This window comes from Blennius ocellaris, assembly GCF_963422515.1.
Source record: "Blennius ocellaris genome assembly, chromosome: 5".
In the NCBI taxonomy this organism is placed as follows: Eukaryota; Metazoa; Chordata; class Actinopteri; order Blenniiformes; family Blenniidae; genus Blennius; species Blennius ocellaris.
This window is the reverse complement of record NC_137654.1, coordinates 27,368,241-27,389,605: the sequence shown is the minus strand read 5'-3', so window position 1 is coordinate 27,389,605 and position 21,365 is coordinate 27,368,241. Positions and strand designations below refer to the sequence as shown.

Genomic DNA, 21,365 nt, shown 5'->3' with positions numbered 1-21,365 from the left:
TTGTTGTGTTAACGGGGCCATTGTGAATTGCCTTGTGCCTGAACGGTGCTCCATAAATAAATTCCCCTTGCCTTGCTTGACAAGGCTTACATGAGGACGTGTGGCTGCCAAATAACGACGTAATTCATCTGCGAGGACCTCGTGGATGCATCATGCATAAAACAAGCCTCAAACTTGATTGGCTGGGATTGGCTGATTGTTACCTGCAACCCTGAAATGGATACATTGGATTAAAACAAAACAAACAAAAAAAACCAGTGAAACTGAGGAATTGACAAACAAAAGACGAACAAACACAAAAAAGTTATAATTGGCCTTATTCTGGAATTTCAGCATAGTAAAGCGACGTATATCGAATGTCATTTTTGAGTTGGTGTCTGTGTTAAGGGGGGGGGGGGGTGGGGGGGGGGGGGGGGGGGGGGTGGGGGGGGGTGGAGGTGTTGGGGCCCTTGAGTGTCTCTGTGCGGCCCTGTCGTGCCGTTCGTGTCACGTCGGGTGAATTCGGGTCCAGTCGGGTCCAGTCGGGCCCAGTCGGCCCGGTGTGTCACTGAGGGCAGGAGACCGATGGCAGACAGCGGAAGCTGCTCTCCGCGTCCGCGACCGCAGAAAACAGACGCGTTACACACGATGCCAGAGAAGATGGTTAGAATAAAACATCACTTTCAAGTTATAGCCCACAATGCTGCACAGATCCGCCTGCCTCCTCCTCCTCCTCCCTCCTCCTCCTCCTCCTTCTCCTCCTCCCTCCTCCCTCTCTCATTCTCCCTCTCCCTCTCTCTCCGAATAAAACCGACGGTTTCCGCGAATGTGCGAGCTGCCTCCTTGCAAGCAGCCATAATTGGGATTATTCAGGAATAATACGCCTAATCCAGCCGTGCTGTATTTGTTTTTCTATCGTTTTTTTTTTTTAAACATTTTTTTTTATGTATATGTAATTATATACGTAAAGCGTGATCTCGACAGCGTCTACGATGTGAAATCCTGTGTGGCATCGCTGGATTTGTCCCATAAAAAAAAAAAAGAAGAAGAAGGAAAAAAATGTATTTCTTCTGTCATGGAGGCTTTTTTTTCTTTTTTTTTTAATATGGACCATTAGATGTAGTCCACCTTCGCTGGATAGCAACACAAAGACTGCATATTAAGAGTTCAGGGTAAATACATCGCCTTTTTTAAAAGAAAAATTGATTTAGTATCTTTTTCACAGAGAGATGGAGAAAAGAGACGTATCGAGGCTGTTGTCTGTGTGGACTAATTGTCCTGCTGCCACTCGCCAATATACACGCCAAGACGATTCATTTAGGGGATGCGCGATCTTTTTCTCCTCTCCATCGTCTGTGGGTGGGTTTTATTATAAGCATTGAGAATCTGACATCATTTGGATATACGAAAGGGAACAAGATATGTTTTTTCCTTCCTTCCTTGTTTTGGTTTTTTCCTCGCCTGCTGGAAAGCCATTCTCGACGTGATGCAACATAAAATGTGTTTTCTCGGATGATATTCCGAGCAGATGAACACATCCTGCTCTGTGAGACTGTAAAAAAAAAAAAAAAAAAAAAAAAAAAAAGGGTGGCGGTGGATGTTTTTTTTTTTCTTTTTTTCTTCTCTCCTCATATCATCCCTTGTCTCTTATACATCGACCATCCGGATTGTTTGATCAGCTGTTGATTATTAGATAGCCTCCGTCGGGTTTTTATTTTTTTTACATTTTTCTCTCCTCCTAATGTTTATTATAGGTTGCTCATTTTCCTTGCCGATGGATTTATGCATAACAGGTGTTGTTTGAGCCCCGACAGCACAGCCAGAGCATGAGGCTTTATTATGTGCTTTTCTCTCCATTTGACGAACAGTGAGACAAAGCGACTGGGATCTTTTTTTTGTTTTTACCGTGAGGGAGGATCACATCCAAAAAATGAAGGGATGAAAGGTAGGTTATCATCTCTCTCTCTCTCTCTTTCTCTCTCTCTCTCTCTCTACCCCCCTCACCCCATCATCTCACCCCCCCCCCTTCTCTCTCTCTCACACGAAAACACAGCAGAGGTGATTTTGACACCTGTTCATCTGTTTTTCTCCCCACCCTGTGTGTCTCAGGCCTAGCTGACATGGCAGGCATTTAATCAGGTGAAATGATATTTTGTCAAGGTGGCAGAGGAGCTGCTCTGTTTGAATAAAGAGAAAAAAAAGAGAGGAAAAAAAACCAAGCTTACAGTTACAGCAGCTCATATTATGCTTCATGGCCTACATAGACAAGGCCCACCCAGACAAGCACGACTGTGTATTGTCATCATCTCGTGCCCAGGATTGTGCTTTTAGGATCTTAAATTTGGTTTATATTCAAATTTCCATACTTATAATGATTGTGTTTTCTATCGGGACTTATTCCAGGTGCCTCGATTCAACACTGAGGCCTGCCTGTCGTGATCACAGCCATCATCTTCTCCTCCTGTTGAGTAAAACACCACCGTTCACTCACAGGCCGACAGTAAAAAAAAAAAAAAAAAGAAAAGCCAAATGGCTGCCTGCTCTGCCATTATATTCTCGTATTTGCGTGTGCTGTGGATAGTATAGAATACACCCTCTGCTCTTTAAAACGGCTGTCACGCACACGCGCACGTATGCGCCGAGCAGTGGGGACAAAACATAAAAATGTCCTATGCTCATTTACAACATCTTTGTTTGTTGGACATGCCCAGTGTTGGTTGTACTGTCTGCTCCACCCCCCCACCCACTCCAACCCCCCCCCCCCCCCAGTACACCCCCATGCATTCACTCAAACACCCACACTTGCACAAAGTATGTGAGCTGTTGTATCTTAGCAACGGGCAAGGTAATTACTGAGAGAGCCAAGGAGCTGGCATGCTGTAGAGCTGCTGATCTGATCCCAGCCTTAGAGGAACAGGAAGGCACTGATTTCCACCTTGCTGCCCGACACGGCAGATATATCGTATATTATGGTGTCAAATCTATGTTTTCTTTAAATTGAGCGAACGCCTCTACTGAAGGAAACATTTTTTTGCATAGACGGTTATTCTGGTCTGATGCTGGTTTAGTTAGTGCACCACCAGCATCAAAACTAACATCGGTCAATATTGTGCCAGTATAAAATACTATAGACCTACATAAACCAGAACCAGAACAGTGTCATCCAAAACCAGAGCAGTACAGACCTACGTTAGACCAGTCCAGCATAGATCAGCATAAGCCAACATACACCACCGCCTGACCAACATAGAGAAGTATAAGTCAACATGGACCAATGCAGTTTGGCATAGACCAACACCAGACGATAAAAGACCAACATGAGACAAACATAAAACAACATAAACTAGCAGAATTAAGACCAGACCAGCATCAGATGAGCAGAGAATAGTATAAACCAACATATACTCGGGTCAGCCAGAAGCTAGCACCACATCCCTGACTTGGACTGCCATAGTCCAGCATTGACCGACACCAGACCACCACGTTCAGGTCTGCAGAAACCAGAATAGACCATGGCAAGAGCAGAATGAATTGGCATAAACCAGCACGAACCATCTTGGGCCAGCATAAACCAGACTAAAGTAGACCAGCAGAAACCGCCGTAGACCATGATAGGCTAGGGTCAGACTCGTACAAGGGTAGACCAGCAAGAGTTTTGTTTGACCTCTTTTAACGGGGAAGCAGGTCAGACATCTTGTTTTTTTACATTCATTCTTTAAAACAGTGTGTCTCTGTTCACAGGTGGTGAGGTTGTGGAAAAAGAGAAAAGATGATTCCGTCACGTAGAAAAGATCCTTACGGCCTCTCCTTGTAGAAACGAGAGAGCCGCGGGAGAAGACGGCTGTAGGAGGAACAGAACTGTTCAAAAAAGGGCCCAAACGGGGCGAGGCTCCCTCCGGGAAGGCGATAGGTAGAATGGCTAACCAGAGCTTTGCCATCGACGGCCCCGGCAGTTTGCTGGCCGTTCTGGCTTCACAGAGTGGACTGTCAAGAGGCGGCAGCAGCAGCAGCAGCAGCAGCGATGGCAACGGTGGCGGAATCTCTGCCACAGATGTGTCTGCCTACTTTAAGCTGGTCTTCTTGGGGTTGATCATCTGTGTCAGCCTTGTCGGCAACCTACTGGTCTCCCTGCTGGTCCTGCGAGACAGGACGCTCCACAAGGCCCCCTATTTCTTTCTCCTGGACCTGTGCCTGGCCGACGCAGTTCGCTCTGCCGCCTGCTTCCCCTTTGTGCTGGTCTCTGTCCACAACAGCTCGGCATGGACTTACAGTGCCTTGAGTTGTAAAGTTGTGGCTTTCATGGCTGTGCTGTTTTGTTTTCATGCTGCCTTCATGCTCTTCTGTGTGGCCGTCACTCGTTACCTTGCCATTGCCCACCACCGATTCTACGCCAAACGCATGACCATATGGACCTGCGCCGCCATCATCTGCATGGTGTGGACTCTGGCCGTCGCCATGGCGTTCCCGCCCGTCTTCGACGTGGGGACTTACAAGTTCATCCACGATGAGGATCAGTGCATTTTTGAACACCGCTACCTGAAGACCAACGACACCCTGGGTTTCATGCTCATGCTGGCCGTGGTCGTCCTGGCTACCCACGGCTTCTATGCCAAGCTGCTGCTGTTCGAGTACCGGCACCGCAAGATGAAACCCGTCCAGCTGGTGCCCGCCATCAGCCAGAACTGGACCTTCCACGGTCCTGGGGCCACAGGCCAAGCTGCAGCTAACTGGATTGCCGGGTTCGGCCGTGGTCCCATGCCACCCACCCTGCTGGGCATCAGGCAAAATTTACACAATCAACACCGGCGTCTGCTTGGGATGGAGGAAGTGAGGTCAGAGAGGCGACTGGGCAGGATGTTCTACACCATCACCCTGCTCTTCCTGGTCCTCTGGGCCCCTTACATCGTGGCGTGTTTCTGGAGGGTCTTTGTCAAGTCCTGCACCATCCCACACAGGTACCTTTCCATCACGGTGTGGATGAGCTTTGCCCAGGCCGGGGTCAACCCCATCTTCTGTCTCCTGCTCAACGAGGACCTGAGGAAAGTGCTGAGAGCTCATTTGCCGACTTACTGGAGGACTAAACAACACCTGCCCCAGGATGAGGCCTATTGCATCATGTGAGGAGAAGCGATCTCCCTCAGAAGAATGTTTCAAGTTTTAACGAGAAATGTGGAGAAGAGAAGTGTGATAATGCACCTTGATTATAAGCGTCAGTGTCTGTTTTGTTGTTTTGCACAACAAAAATCAAATTTTTGCTAACAAAAGCAGGCACAGTGCCGTCGTATGAAGAATGTTGATATTTGAATAGATGTGTCAGCTGCAAAAGCTGGGGACAGGGGGGGGTGGGGTGACAGACGAAGCCCCCGGTAACACTTTTAATGGTTTGTATTTCTGATGATGTACTGTATGATTAATGCATAGGATATCACAACAATCACCGATCCAACTAAGTGTGACAGATGCCATTTTAAAATATTGTTGCCTTATTTCAGAGGGACACGCCCCAGAGCTTTCAGCTGAGATTTAGCTTCTGTGTCAGATTAAGGCACAAAAAAAAAACTAAACAAAAAAAAAAAACCCAGACACAACGAGGTTTGAAATCCTTGAAGAAATGTGCCGTGGACTGTGAATAGAAAGTGTTGATCAGAGCGTTACTAACTCTGAAACACATCAAGGAACTCAAAGGGTCTGAACGGATTGATAGACCACCCTGGACGCCTTTTCATGTAATTCAAAGAAGACTGCAGAATATCAAGTGGACCCAACAACCTTGGACACGTTTAAATAGCTGTTGTGAACCCAGAAGCACCTAACATGCTTGATTTTTTTTTTTTGGACTTGATTTAGGGCGTGTCAGGTTTCTTTGTATCATAAAAAAAAAAAAAAAATTGCCTGTTTTCCTTTATTTGTAAACAATACATGTTAAGCAGATGACACTATTTTGAAATATGACTTGATTTCATATTGTATAGACTGTACAGGAATGTATATTCCTGCTTGTGTGTTTTTATATAGCATTCGTGTGTATGTGTGCAAAAGGAAAACGGAAGAGAGACAGAGGAGGGAGAGATAAGAGAGAGAGAGAGAGAGAGAGAGAGAGAGAGAGAAAGAGAAAGAGTCAAAAATAATGATGATAGAAAACGTTCCAGTAATACTGAGTCAATATGAAAGCAGCCTCATCTTATCGTCTCAAATTTATGCAAAATTGAGCAATCATCATATGGAAATTTATCCTTTAAATGGATTTCTGTAACTGGAAAAAAAAAAAAGAAAGAAAGAAAGAAAAAAAAGGTCTGATTCTTAATGACAGTGCAAAACACATGTGACATTCAGATGGAAAATGAAGTGGGGGCAAAGTAATTAGAAAACAACACTTGGATTTTGCAAACAGGACATGGGATTTGAATGATGATGTTTATTATGTCATAAAAAAAAAAAAAAAAACCTTCGCAAATGCACTTTTATTTGCAAATGATGATATAAGAATGTTTTGAACCGCCAGTAATGCTCTCAGAAGAATACAATGGGACAAGGAAATGAAGTGGCACTTAATGTGAAGGAAACCTGAATGTTCCCAGGCCCTCCTTTATTTCCCCCCCTCTACATAAACGTCGCCATTTAAGAGTCCGGATCACATTATGTTTGAAATCAAAACACCTCCAGGCTGGATACGACCCCCGTGTGTGTGTGTGTGTGTGTGTGGTGTGTGGAAAACTAGGCTTCGACCACACCGAGCTGTCTCTCCAAATTAAGATTCATGTAATGCAAATGTCTGACCTACAGTATGTTAGGCATAGATATATTTGTGCAGTCAATTTTTTTTTTTTTTTTTTTCTAAACGTGGACACTTGCACAGCATACTGTACTAGCATGCATTCCACTGCATTTCGTAGGTTCAAAAAGACTGGGGATGACAACTTGTACAGATGTTTGACGTGGGAAAACGAAGCGGAAAGTCCCGACAGAGGTCCATAATTTTTACGTCTGGCATTCCTTCGCAAGATGATATTCTGTAACTGTACAGTTTACCCGAGGTGGTTCTTTTGCCCACTCATCAATAAAGACTCTACTTTTGATGCATTTTCGAGTCATGACCTGCCCGGATAGCGACGTGGCCGGATTCCCACGGAGAGCGCTTCACAGGAAACGGACCTCTTGGCAGCACATGCGGCGCAAACGACATCCTGTGTGCATTATGTGTTTCTGAACATGCACGAAAGAAAGCCCAATTAACGACACGTCAGTCTTCCTTTGTTCACGTCGCTGCACGATGTGAAAGATCCAACGTCTGTGCTTCCTCTGCTCCCCAACAGCCACTGTGGAGTCCAAAGGATTTGTGATTTCTTATCCTTGTGCCAACATATTAAATTGTGCAGACAGGAGCATAAATATACCAAAATAATCAAGGAAAGGTCAACAAATTTGAATGGTTATACAAGACTTTGCGCCAACCAATTTGCAGGCAATTATTTGGATTCTGAAAATTAGAGGAAGCTTCCTGTAATAAAACCTATTTTGTAAAGCCGAATAACACAAAATGTCGTCAAACTTGTAGACGAGAACAATTTGTGTGTTACATCATTAGATTATATTGTCTTGATTTCATATTTTAAAAGTCTCCTCATTCCTAACTTTAATTATCTGCTCCTATCACGCTTTTCTACTTTCACAATTTCCCACTCACCTTGATGAACTTATACAAATTACAAGGCATCATATTGGCTGCTGGCTTTTAGAATGATAACATTGTTTAAAAACATTGTTTTCACGCCCAGCTTTGCGGAAAAAAAACTGCCTGCAATGTTGTTATGCATGAGTTGAAAGACAAAGCAAAAAAAAAAAGAACACATATTAGGTAAACAGAAGAGGAAAACACAATGAAATGACTCATGCATTAACATATTAATTGCCAAACACAGTAAAAAAAAAAAAAAAAAACCTCCACAGATGATGAGTTAAGTTCTCCAATATTTCCATTTTCACCATGAGAGGCTCGCGAAGCCAAAGCTGAGACAAGTGATGATCACTGTTGCAGGCCCTGAAACGTCACCTCCAATTCTGCACAAAACTGGAAAATGGTGACGGTAAAAAAAAAAAAAAAAAAAAAAATCGTGTGCATGAAAGTGGCCACTTCTCTCCGCCGGGCTTTTTTCAAGTGGCAGCTGTTGAATCTTTTGTGCACACCGAGGAATGGGTTTAAGGCGGTATGCGGGCCCTGAAACAACCAGAAAAAAAATGTTGTTCTTCAGAACCTACAGACTGCAAATTTACTTTTGAATGAAGGTTCTTTTATTTTCTTCAGTAATCCCAAAGAACACTGACGATCATATAAATCACCTTCTGAAAGATCTTGAATGGGCTCCCAAACAAACCTTATGCAACCAACTTGACTGCACCATTGTGCTCCTGACTCTTTAGAAGACAATAGATTGAAGGTGATGATGTATTTTCTTTGTTTCGGACCGGATTGAAATCCAGCTTTTACATTTGAACGACAGATGATGTCCATTGTTCCTGTCTGTGGTCCAGGTTTTAGCAGGTCGACGCCTTCCTTGTCTCCCCCCCCCCCCCCCCGAAAAAAGCCGACGCCTGGAGATTCATTCGAAGTGCTTATTTTTAGTTTTCGTCTTCCCACTTCTCTCCGAGCGACGCCACAACAAAAGCCGTCTGACGCAGAGAGCTGCACAGGCCCTCGCTGCATTGTCATATCTGGACACGCGGGTTTTACAGAGGATGAAGTTTTGTCCTTTTTGGCTGGATTTGCATATTTCCGGTCTGAGTCTGCCCCCCCCCCCCCCCCCCCCGTCTTTACCTTCCCCCAGCGGCAGTCGTTCGCCGGGCTGTTTACCCCCTCCTTCGCAGCTTTTTACGTCGACTTCCGCCGTGATAAGGAAAATAATCAAGTCTAATGTTGCTGCATCTGAAAACATAAAAAAAACAGGTTTCTTTTCTTTTTCTGCTGCACTGAGATGGCGCGAGCGGTGTGGAAATTGCAGTGCAGAGAAGAACGTCCCGCCCTGTCATGATACATTAGTCTGACAATGCAATACTAATATATCATTTTTATAGCATGTCTGAACCCAGAAAATAGAAATCCTCACGTGTGCAGGGGGCCTTGCTGATGTGCCGGCGATCCATCGTGACCAAAAATTGATGGATCGAGACGCCACGGATGGTCCCGCGTGACTTTCCGAACCGTCTCGAACTGAAATCGTCGCGTTTCTTCCCCGTTCTATTGCCGCTCGTGGTCAGAAGTGGTTTAGCGCTTTCTCTCAAACGGAAACACGACGACACATCAGAGAGGACATATGGCAACGCAAATGCTCAGAGACGAGACATACGGAGGATAAACAAGAAGACGCAGTCAAGTAACCGCGTGGCGGCTAATCTCGAGACGAAATCCAATAAAGCCACAACAATAATTCTAAATAAGACCAAGTGAATTAAAAGGGAAGGAAGAGATGCCGGCGAAAGACAAGAGCGTTGAATTCATTGCAACTCATCAATAGCTGGGAAATTAAAGAAAATGTGGAAGCTGTCGAGACCGGGATTAATACTGCTTCTACCGTTTGTAATTCAATAATAAGTGATTTGATTTCATGAAGATATTTCAGTGAAATTTCTGGCTGATTTCAAAACATACTGGATCATCAAGGTCAGTCTTTAATAGTTACACTCCACCGTTGTGCGGCCGCCGGTCGTCCCTGACCAGCCTGCAGGTCATGAAAAGTTATCAATCATTCGAAAATTTCAGTAAATTATGTAATACAATTCTTTTCATTGAATTTCAAAGATGGCAGATTTTTTTTCTCTCTCTCTCTCTCTCGTTTAATGTCTGTGGGCTGCCTCATCTTTAATATTTTCAAAGATCACTATATGAATCACTATTATAAAAACGAAACAAGAACGCAACTGACGCATAAGCAGGATTAATTAAAACCACAAAAACAAACGTTTGTTAATCTAATCATGAGCTGAAATGAGTTTCACCGATGTCTCAGCCCTGCGTGGATCGTAGATGTAGTTTTTGTTGTTGCCCTCTTGAGAAAATGAATTGCTCACTGATGACCTACAAATGTGGCTGTTTTGTTTCCTCTTGTTTATTATAATGCACCTTTTTGAAAATAAAAAAAAGAAAAGAAAAGTGTAATTATAAATTTGAGGAATCTTGACAAAAAGATTACCTTCAGTTCAGACACTACTTAAGAAGCACTTGTTGGTTTAAAAAAAAAAAAAAAAAAAAGTAAACATATTTGGGTTTACCCAATAATCAAGCATAATATAAACTTTTTGTATAATCATGAGGGCGATTTGTAGGTTTTAGGGCGAAATAGGTTTCCTGACTTGGTTTAAAGACGACAGATGGAGGCTTTACGTATCATCACACTGAAATCTCAGATCACATTATGGATTTATTGTCCCGCTCCAGTGTTTTTCTCACACACACACACCACTGAATCATTCATGTAGGGGGAATCCTGTGTAGATCCACACAATGACTAACACTCCTACACTGTATAGGCTTGACCACCCTACTACTGAGTATTTCCATTTGTAAATCCTCTTCCTCACACACACACACACACACACACACACACACACACACACACACACACACACACACACACACACACACACACACACACACACACACACACACACACACACACACACACACACACACACACACACACACACACACACACACACACACACACACACACACACACACACACACACACACTCTGAAAGGACACGACGACGAGCGACAATTACAGCAGTTTATTATGTATATGTGTTAAATAAATTATATGAATTTGCAACCAGCATGAAGGAAGTACACGCATACACACACACCCACACGCACACATATAAGTACAAACACATACTTAAGAGACACGCGTTTATCTTTTGTGGTGATCGATTGGATATGCCTACTGTCTGATACCAGTTTTCATGCAAATGATCTCAAATGCAAACAGGCGACTGAAAGCAAACAAGGCAGTTTTTTTTGTTTTTGTTTTTACTACACTTGATTACACTGCTTGAATAACAGTTACATAAATAGTGAAGCTCCATCTATGCCAGAGGGACTGTCAGTGTGATACAACTGCTTTTTTTTTTTTCCTTTCTTCTTTTTTCTCCTTTTTCTAGAAGATTATGTTGCATCCTCTTCACATGGATTCAATCACGTCCACACAGGTTGGAGGTAAGCCATGACACATGCATGGTTGTAGTGCTCTTTCTGTCTTTACCGAGATCTGGAGTATTGAAACACACACACACACTCACACACTCACATCCCACCGCTCTCCCTTATTTAAATCTCGAAAACATACCCGCCACCTACACAGCGCGGCGTTCAATCGTTCATCGCATTAAACATTTGACGCAGCCGCTGACATTCCAGTGAAAGATCTACAGACTTGTTATTGGACGGTTTTAAAAGGAAGAGCCCATCTTCTTCTTCTTCTTCTTCTTCTTTTTTTTGTCAAACGCGGTGGAAGGAAGCGAGTTTCATCGGTGGATCGAGTCACTTTTGCTCCCGTCTCCAGATGATGACCATGCCGGTGGAATCGGCGGACGCCAGCAAGCTCTCGTCGCAGTTGAAGCTCACGTCCAGGACGGGCCCGCCGTGACCCTGCAGCTTGTTCACGATGGCCTTGGTGTTGCGCTCCACGTCGAAGAAGTAGACGCAGGCGTCCTCGCTGCCCGTCACTGAGGGCCGGAGGACAGAAAGAACAAAAGGATGAGAGAAGGATTACCGTCCTGCTCTGCTGACCGAGGCATGAATATCTCTGCTCCCAGAGTTTGCATGTTCTCCCGTTTTGCTCGCGATGGATTTTCTATGGGCAGTTTTGTACTTTTTTTTTTTATAACCTCCACAGAAATGTGCGGAAGATGAATCGACTCCACACTGGCCCTCGGTGTGAAAGTGACTGTGTGTCACTCTCTGTTTGCCCTGTGATGGACTGATGATCTGTCAACGGCGCATCCTGCCGGACTCGCTTCTTTCAACCAGAGTTCAATAACGCCGCGCGGTGAGATGGATGGATGGATGGACAATGAGTGCAATTTCAAATGTTTTCCCACTCGGGGAGCAAATCACAACTCCGTTTGCTGCCTCACTGCTAGCGAGGCATGAGAGCCATATGATGGCCCCTGAAAAAGACTTTGTTTTTTTTAAATGTATTTATAAAGGAGGAATTCATATAAACAACAACGCATAATCTTAAAATGCAATAATAATAATACTGCTTCCAATTAAAACAACTCTTCAAACGCTCTTCAATTGAGAGCCACCAAATTACTCTCAAGTTAAGTTTGGATTGTTGGAAGAAAAGCAGAGTTCCTGCACAAAACATACACACAGGGGATATTGTAGTTGTTGCACTAATGTGCAAATCTATGAAATTAAATCAAAAATGTCTTGGTGGTCAATATTGTCCAGGATCAATCTGCGGCTTCCTGAATGGCTGGTTCGTAGATGTGCACAGTGACAACAGTCAAACAGAGACGATTTTATCCCACAAGAGCCACCGAGTGATAATCCGGCTCTCCAAAATTGCTCACAACGTCTGAATTCTGCCGCGGGCCATTGTTGGCCAGGAAAGCTTTAAATAGTCAATCAGTGGACCCAAAGCCATTTTTCCTGGACTGGCGTGTGCAGAGTTAACCACTCTCCTGTCACTATCATCAACGTAGGTCTCCAGGAAGAAGAAAACTGCAAAGTCTGACAGGATTTCTTCCCCCACGAGACACTCTGGGTGTTTTTATGAGTGAGAAACTTCTTTTAATTGAAGACGCAAAACCTGATAATTAAAACACTGACAGGTGATGAAAAAAAAAAAAAAAAATCGTGAATGGAAATAGATGAATGAAACGTCAGGCGAGGAAGCGCTCCGAGGTCAAATTGGGTCAGTGTTCATGTCGATGAAACTTTTCTCATGTTAACTGTATAGGCCAGTTCATTGCTATAAAGGTTTTGGTTTGTTTTTTTAATTGAAACCAGATTTATTACGGGGTTTGTTTATTAAGTGGGTGCTTTTTTCCCCCCATCTCCTTCTCAGTGTGGTCTAATTTTCTATTCAAATATAACATCAGGAAGACTCGGAGACCGCAGCAGGAACGCCGAGCGCCGACTTACCGACACAGGCTCCCTGTCTGAAAGACATGAGGGGGCAGAAGATGCTGTGAACGTGCTGAGAGCCGTGCTGGATGGGGAAGCTTCTCTTCAGCTGGAGCGTCCCTTCATTGTCCACCACCCTGCCAGAGAGAAACAAGAACTCTCAGAGATTTTTGTGTTCAGGCTTGGAAACACCTTTTGTATTCTGTCACGAGTACAGATGGGAACTTTTTGAGAACGATCACCGAGTGTAAACAATAGAGCTGTTGTGGTCTGGTATGTTAAATTAAAAATGGCCAACAGATGGACTATGGAGTCCTCCATTCATACTGAGCTTCTCGTGCATGTGCAAAAAGCATTAAAAATTCAAACCATTGACAGCAACCAAAGCACGAAGGGGCCAATATTGCATTTTTCAGATGTTTTTTTTCCCGCTGTTCAGACGAAGACCTGGTGGTTTTAAAAGCAATTACTACTGGAAGCCATTTTCAGGGACAACGCCGCTCTTGACATGTGAACAAAAAGCCAAAATGAGAGAAATTCACAGTTTTCGCTTAAAAAAAACAAAAAACAAAAAAAACAAGGGGCCTCCAAGTTGGATAACTTATCTGATTAAATCACAACATCTTCGTCATGAGAACGATCCAATCTGATTAAACTGACGTTCTCATCGGAAGAAGTGCTATAACCTGGTTTATGAGTGAACGTAAAGAGCACATCGGATTGCTTCCCGCTGTCTTTATCTTCATGCCTGTTATGCCAGACTGTCACGTGATGCTGGTTTGAGAAAATGGCAAAAGCAAACCCCAACTGGTGGAGGATGGAGAAAATGCTTCACTGAAACACATTTAAAGACCTTAAAACACTTGAAAGGCTCGGTGGACGTGAAGTTAGAAGTTTTTTCCGTGCTCGTCTCTTCCCGAACAAGGCCATTTATTCTTCCAACGTTACAATTTTTGATCGGAACCCCAACAAGCTTGATTAGTCGAGCGACTAAATCCATTTCGGAAACTGGCGAGCTTCCCGGTGAAGCTGGAAGTGGGCCTTTGTGTCCCGCGTCACTAGCTTGAACACCGATCCGACCGACGGGACCGATCCCAAAGTGACCATGTGTCTATGAAATACTGAAAGTCAAGATGGCAGAGAAAAGACATCGGTTTTAAGGGGGGGGGGGGAACGGGTGACTTGGCCCGATGGACCGACCTGTACAGCAGCAGCTTATTGACGCAGGCGTTGACCAGCAGGGAGGGGTCCCTGGCCTCGCGGCTGATCCAGGACCGAGCAGATATGCTGCAGATGGAGCTGCCTTCGCTCACCACCAGGCGCTTGGCTTTGTTCAGCTTCCCTGTGGGTAAGAGGGGGAGGGAGAATCAACAGGGGGCTCCCGACAGACCAGTTTCCCTCTAGGACAAAAAAAAACAACAAAAACAACAAAATAAAAGAACATTTCTCGTGGGTGTACCTGTGGCCATGTCGAAGAGGAAGGAGAAGATGCTCCCCCGGTCGTCCCCGGCCCAGAGGATCCTCCCCGGGGCGTCAAAGGAGAGAGACAGCACGCGGCCCGTCAGCTTACTGGAGCCCCCCTTCACCTTCTTCCCGGTGGAGATGTTCACCACCTGCAGGTGGTGCTTGCTGTTTCCCACCTGGAACACACAAGCCGGCGAGAGAAACCTTCATTATTTCCACTGAGCCGTGATGACAGACTGACTGTCGCATTTCTGCTGGTGAAAAAATACGGGGTAAAAAAAAAAAAATAAAAATAAAATTCCCTCTTTCATGTTGGTCCTAATGAGGTGTACATGAGCGCCGCCGCGCACGACTCGGGAGTAATTGTCATCAAGCAGCAAAAGGAAATGCTCATCATCCCAGACATGTAATGTTTTTCTTTCTCTTCGAAAAACTGACATTTCTTTAGTTTTTTTTTTTTTTTTTTTTTAAATGAATGCACATAGTAAACATTCAAATGATTATTTTGAGAGTGATGACAGGCTGAGTTAGTATTACCTTCCATACAACTCGCCCCACTTAGACCAGAAGAGATTTCCAATGAGATAAATTGAGCGGTGATTAGGTTGATATTACTGTGGTTATGGATCGTGAAAGATGGACGGAAAGCTGCAGACATTAATGATGTCTTCAGTTTTTTTTGATGTACTGAAGCTTAGGGAGGGGCAGTAAAATCAGTTTTAACCGTGATGAAACACGGACTCATACTTTTAACATAAAATAAATTAATAAACCGTCTTTGTATGAAAAAGTCTAATTAAAGCAGGTCATTTTTCAGTAGTTGCTACCGTTTCTTTTCTGACTTTTTGTTTTGCTTTATCCAGCCGAAAACAGGACTGCAAGAAAGGACCATTATTGAAAGTTTGCTCAAGTTTTGCAAATATTATTCACATTTCAAAATCTGAATGATGACTCATTCACTGTGAAATGAACAAAACCTGTTATTGAAAGGCTTCTAGTCCAGAAAGTACTGTTGCCTGAAGTGCAGGAGATAAGCGTCTAATCTAACAAAGTGTTGTTCAAATATGCAGGATTACGTTCCAGTAAATAAATACTTCTTAATCCCTTTCAAATTTAAATATCACACTTTCAGACAACAAGGAGCATCTTCACTGATAAAACATGAAACATTACATTGATCCATGCATCCTTGAGTCGCATGGTACTTTTTGTTGAATAGGAAACAATTTAGCGCGGCGTAATACTATTTAAACAAGAAATGTGCAATGAAACACTAAACTACGTTACATTTCTTTGTGCTTTATGATTTATACTTCCAAATACCAGTGGTCCTTCTCTTCTTAGGTCTTTGTGTATTTTTCTTTGTGGTTGTTGTTGTGCACCTGCAGTTCCCACCTGACTTTGTGTCTTTAGTCGTGTTGTGCTTGCGACATCTGGCCTGTTGTAACCAGATATGATGAAATGTGAAATAATGAGGTGAAATATGATCCGTTGTCAACACGGTCTTGTGAAGAAAGACTCCATTAGGCTGTCCAAATATGTTGACATGCAAAGCATGAATTCACAAGAGCACAGCAACACGATTTATGGCAGTCCAGTCAGTTTCCATATGTATATTGTAAATGTTGATCTCATGATGATGCTAAATGTACTTTAAAATGTGCAGCGCTATTAACAACATACAGAGGACGAATGAAAAAAAAAAAAAAAAAGAAGAGACATTTATGCAAATATTTATTGAAATGTGTTTCAGAGGGCGACGCTGCTTCTCTGTGTGGTACGCGACAGAAGCAGAAAATGACAGCTTGTGCAAAGGTGACTCACCACAGTGAGATTATTGTTCATGGGCTGGAAGGTGCAGCAGAGCAGCTCGCTGGATTCTGGGTCCCTCACTTCTCGGATGCACCGGCCGTCCTCCGTGTTCCAGATGCGCAGGGTCCCGTCGAGCGACGTCGACACGATGATGTCGTTGCTCAGAGACCAGGCGAAGTCCGTGACGGGCCCGGCGTGACCCTTCAGGGTCACTTTCACGCTGGCGGGGGGCGGGGACAGCATCATGATGGACAGGGTGCCGTCCAATGAGCAGCCGGCGAGGAGGTGCTTGTCGTCGTTGGCAAACTGCAAACGGGGGACTTAAAGAAAGGCGCGAGAGAGATTTTAAAGATTTTTTTATGACCGATGTGACAAAAATTAAGATCTGGGCCGTTTTATTCACCTGCAGAGTCGACATGTTGGTCAAATATGTGGTGCATGCCGGCAAAGGCATAATTTTCACTCAAGGTGGTATCTCCCGCCATGGCGCGACTGGCCTCTGCCACCGAGGTGGGCACCAAGCTGCCCGGAGGCCTGTGGTCAGAAATAAAAGCCGCCATGTAAGCATCTAATCGATACAACACACCTCGCAAGGCTCGCCTGCGGCTGACAACTCAATATGGGACATCTCATCATTACTCAGTGCTCGTGGAGCCGAAATCAAGGCCGGTAAATCTAACAAAACCCAATAACTCAGGAGGACAAATAATTCAGGAAGAACTCGATGGCTCAAAGCAATAAGACACGACGCTGGATCCAAACGGAGGATCTGTCTCTGGGACATGGCTCGAATACCTCTCGTCATAGACGGCTCTGTTCATCTGGGCCTGTAGCTGGTAGGAGCCTCGGCTGACAGACCGGCGGTGGCCACGAGCCCCTTGGGCACGGGGGTCCTCGTCAAAGTCCTGCCAGAGAGGAGAGGGAGGCGAGAGAGGACCTCAACAGGACTCGCGATAGCAAAGACAACGACCAACAACAATGTCTGAAAACCCGCTCAAATTACCAGGCATCTTTTAAGTCAATAATACTGCCCACATATGTAGGGAATGCCAGCCACTTCAACCAAGCTGCTCAGCATTAATATGACCACGCAACCAAAAGCGTTGCTTGGCTTCTCGGCTGACTGATGAGAACCAACATTGAGCTTTCCAGATGGCTATTATAAGCTGCCTCCTATATTTTCTTTCCAACTCTTGGATATTTTTATAATCTTCCTTTTCCAATCAGTAAACATACCGCCGCCTATAATCTCTTAGGTCTCCTCTACTCCCCCCACCCCGCCCCGATCCTTTCTGTTTCTTTGGGTCTGACCTCCATGCGGTCCAGTGTGGTGCGGGAGCTGCGCACACTGCTGGCCCTGAAGCTGCTCTGCTCAGACAGGGGCCCGTAGCGCAGGGCCAGCAGCTGGCTGCGCAGCCTCAGGTACTGCCTGCGCAGCCCCGGCTCAAAGCCACACTTGGCGTTCTCCCTGAGCAGCTGGCTGCGTCGGCGGATGTACTGAGTTCGGAACTGTGGGAACGTAGGCGTGCGGTAAGCATTGTACCTGGAGGGGGACGGGGGAGGGCGGGAAGAGAGGGTGACACATAACTTAAGACATGAGCGGTGCAAATTATCATTCATGAGCAGCTTCTACATCCGTTTCAAGTCTCACCTTGCGTCCACGGCCAAAACCTGCTGCCAAACTGCTGCCATTCCACAAGCACTCTGGGTAAAGAGGAACCAACTCCCAGGGCAGAGTCCTGTCAAAAAACAACAACAACAAAAAACAATTACTAGAACGGGCGCTCGGCAGAGCACATACCTTCGCCAACGCCGCCTTGCAATGTTAAGGTTAAACGATGATGTACTGTTGGTCCCACGCTTTTGTGTTACTTGAACGCACCGTTAAAGTCAGTTGGCGTGTGATTGGCTGAGAGTGGAGAAGGGGGGCGGGGAGCACAGTGAGCAGTGTGCCAGCAGATAGTTAATAGCAACTGCAGCGATCCAGTACATCTCCATGGCAACAGGGTTGATCTTCTTTGACCTCCTTCATGAGGTGCCTCTCCCTTTGGCTTTGTATGGGACATTTTTTTGGTTTGTTTGGAATTTATTTGGAAATGTTTAGCCGTTAACATCCCAGCAAAAGATGACAAACAAATGGAAACTCTGATTTCCTTGGGTGTGTCATTACATACTGATATGGCCTTGATAACAGAGGCCCCATTGAATCATTTACTTTCTGAACCTTTTGTTTTGCCATCAATAGAATATTTTTGGACAAGAAATAAACAAAGAATAACAAAAATATGTGATATGAACAATAAAACGTGCAGATGGAAATGGAAAACTGCCAGTAGAATAGATTTTGTACATCACCTACTCCGCTGAATGGAGGAAGCCATGTTTTGATGTATTACTAATTAAAAAAAAAAAAAAAAACCCAACTGAAAACCTCAGACGACACTCAGCCGACAGCACTGATGTGCAAACAATCATAAATTAGCAACAATCATAAATTAACACCCGTCTTCAATGTGTGATTCTTGACTTTCAAGTCTGTCAGTTTATGAGTTGTTAAAAAAAAAAAAAAATGATGGCACCTTGGTTGGGGTTGTCATGAATTACTTGGCACACCTACCTGCCCCAACACCGAATCAAACACAGCAGCTCTGTGTGTCACAATTAAACAAATTCTAACAATATCTCGTGCAGGGAAGTTTTCATCACACATGATAAAGAGTCGCACTCTGGGATGAGCTGTCGACTGCAACATTGAGGTTTCTCTACAGGACAGAGTAATACTTGACATGAGAGGCTGTTGTGTGCAATAAATGAACAGTGCAGGGCTCTAATGAAACAGCAAGGGTAGGAAAGGAAACAGGAGGTAGACAGGAATTGATCGCAAGTCATTTAACACCAACTGCAGCTGTAAAACAATCCATACAACCACAGAACTCTGGAGAAGTTCAAAGGATTAAAAGGATGTGGTGAATATGGGAATGGCCACTTTTACGTGAAAGAAAAGAGGTGAATCTTATTCATTCCCCATGAATGGAAAACATTTTAGAGAAACACCTTTAACATGTTGACCTGATTTTTACATTGTTGGAAGGTGTACAAGTCAATCCAGTTGTGTTGATATAAACCTGGGCCAATTATGAGGATTTCTGATGTGTCTGTGTTTAATTGGAGGATGCTGTCGCACAGCTGTAATAGTATAATCTGCTGGAAAGTCAAAATAACTAGATATGTATGTATATGGATGACCCTGTAGGAGGGTGACACCTTGTATAGTTTTACTCGGTGTCTTCTCCCAACATTTGCACCTGTGCTCTCTATAAGGATACAGATAATCCAGATGTCATATTATTACAAGTTTACTCACATTCTCTCATATATTCAGCTCTGAATTCAGTGATGATGCAACATTTAATAGCACGACAGGCAATGAGACCTTATTTATGAAATCCACGATTAAATATTACCTTGACATCGGTAAATACCCCTTGAAGGTAACCAAAGCCCATCAACTCAAACCAAATAAATTAATAATAATTATAATGTGGGTTGTGTTGCCCGCAACTCCAAAACCAGACGACCCTTTTTTTCTGACAGAGCTAACGTTAGCCACAAATTAGCACGTTAGCCACAACATCATCTGCGTTTTCCTCCAACAAACGCCGGTTGTGCGTTTATTCCTCAACGCAAACAGCCACTCTACGAGTTAGCAGTGGTCTGCAGCGTGTAAAACGTCCGGTGTAACGATACAGCGAGGCAACGCCGAGAATTGTGAAGGAAAGCGGCTCACCTTCCTTAGCTTTTCTCCATCGCTGCTGTTCTCTCCTCCTCCGTCACGTCACGTGACTGATGTGCGGCCGCACGAGTCCGGATAAACATCCATGTTCGTCATGTTTACGTTTAATGAGACGCGTAAACATTTATATACAACGCGGTGAGGCGAGGATGTAACGTGCGGATATACAGAGTGATGTTACAGGGAACAAATGTTTAATTTTTAGCCGGATGAACAATGTAAGCAAGTCTTTTAAATGGGAGCGATTTGGTCGAGATACAGCGATTGTGTGACTGACACACACACACACACACACACACACACACACACACACACACACACACACACACACACACACACACACACACACACACACACACACACACACACACACACACACACGCACACAGGTCACTACAGTCAATCAGTGACTTGTCAAACAAGCACGTGTGTTTGATTTGTGGGAGAAACTGAAAAGATTTCCTACCCAGGCACAGAAAGAACATGCAAACCACATACAGGACGAATAATATTATCAATGAAAGCTAATAATTACACCACTGCACCAAAGTGCTACTTTTGAGTTTTAATCAATTAGAAAATATATATTTTCAAGAATTGAGTGGCCTATTTTTGTTGTTGGTGGTTTTTTTTTTGTCTGTTTCCGTTTATGTGAATGTGCTTTGTGTATGAGGTTCTATAGAAATAAAGATTATTATCATTATTCAAAGGATTATTTGAACTATCACCTCAGTTTGTTCGAAAAAGCCGTACGACCACATGGTCATATGGCTTTTAGAACATTTTTTTCCACACATTTTTGATAAAATGCTGATCAATGTTGATCAAAATGAACTATTTCATAATATGATAAATTCACTTCGCATGAGAGGAACAAATCTCTTTTTTTGGATCTTGTTTTTTTTTTTTTTCCCCAGCTCTCTTTCAGCACCGAAGGTTCAAAACACTTCAGAACTAAAGGTGTTTTGAGGGACCTATTTTCCAAACCTGAGGTCACATCATACTTTTATTCATGGTTATCTATTTAAAGACGGTGGTTGATTTCTCTCACTGGCTCGGCCTTGTTCTACCTCATTCCCTATTTACGCACGCAGAAGAACAGACCAAGAGCAAGAGTACTCTATATATTTGCTTATGGCGGTGTCCTCGGGGATCACAGGGGTCCTCGAGGGGCAGAATACTCAATTG

The 21,365-nt window shown here is 44.1% G+C and overlaps 2 protein-coding genes across 2 annotated transcripts; one reads left to right on the top strand and one right to left on the bottom strand.

Moving 5' to 3' along the window:
* Window positions 1–1,904: 1,904 nt before the first annotated feature.
* On the top strand, window positions 1,905–5,203 carry LOC308130003 (putative G-protein coupled receptor 173). The gene is made up of 2 exons (XM_080496171.1): window positions 1,905–1,924; window positions 3,721–5,203. Exon 2 carries the CDS (start codon window positions 3,895–3,897, stop codon window positions 5,098–5,100), a length of 1,206 nt encoding a protein of 401 aa, XP_080352297.1. The 5' UTR covers window positions 1,905–1,924; window positions 3,721–3,894; the 3' UTR covers window positions 5,101–5,203.
* A 5,543-nt stretch (window positions 5,204–10,746) lies between these two features.
* Window positions 10,747–20,224, bottom strand: wdr13 (WD repeat domain 13). Its single transcript, XM_080496098.1, has 10 exons — window positions 20,172–20,224; window positions 18,036–18,123; window positions 17,696–17,927; window positions 17,180–17,289; window positions 16,788–16,918; window positions 16,397–16,704; window positions 14,568–14,748; window positions 14,309–14,450; window positions 13,127–13,245; window positions 10,747–11,697 (listed from the first exon to the last, which is right to left on the bottom strand). The coding sequence occupies exons 2-10, from the start codon at window positions 18,074–18,076 to the stop codon at window positions 11,513–11,515; spliced, it is 1,449 nt and encodes a 482-aa protein (XP_080352224.1). The 5' UTR covers window positions 18,077–18,123; window positions 20,172–20,224; the 3' UTR covers window positions 10,747–11,512.
* Between the last annotated feature and the right edge of the window lie 1,141 nt (window positions 20,225–21,365).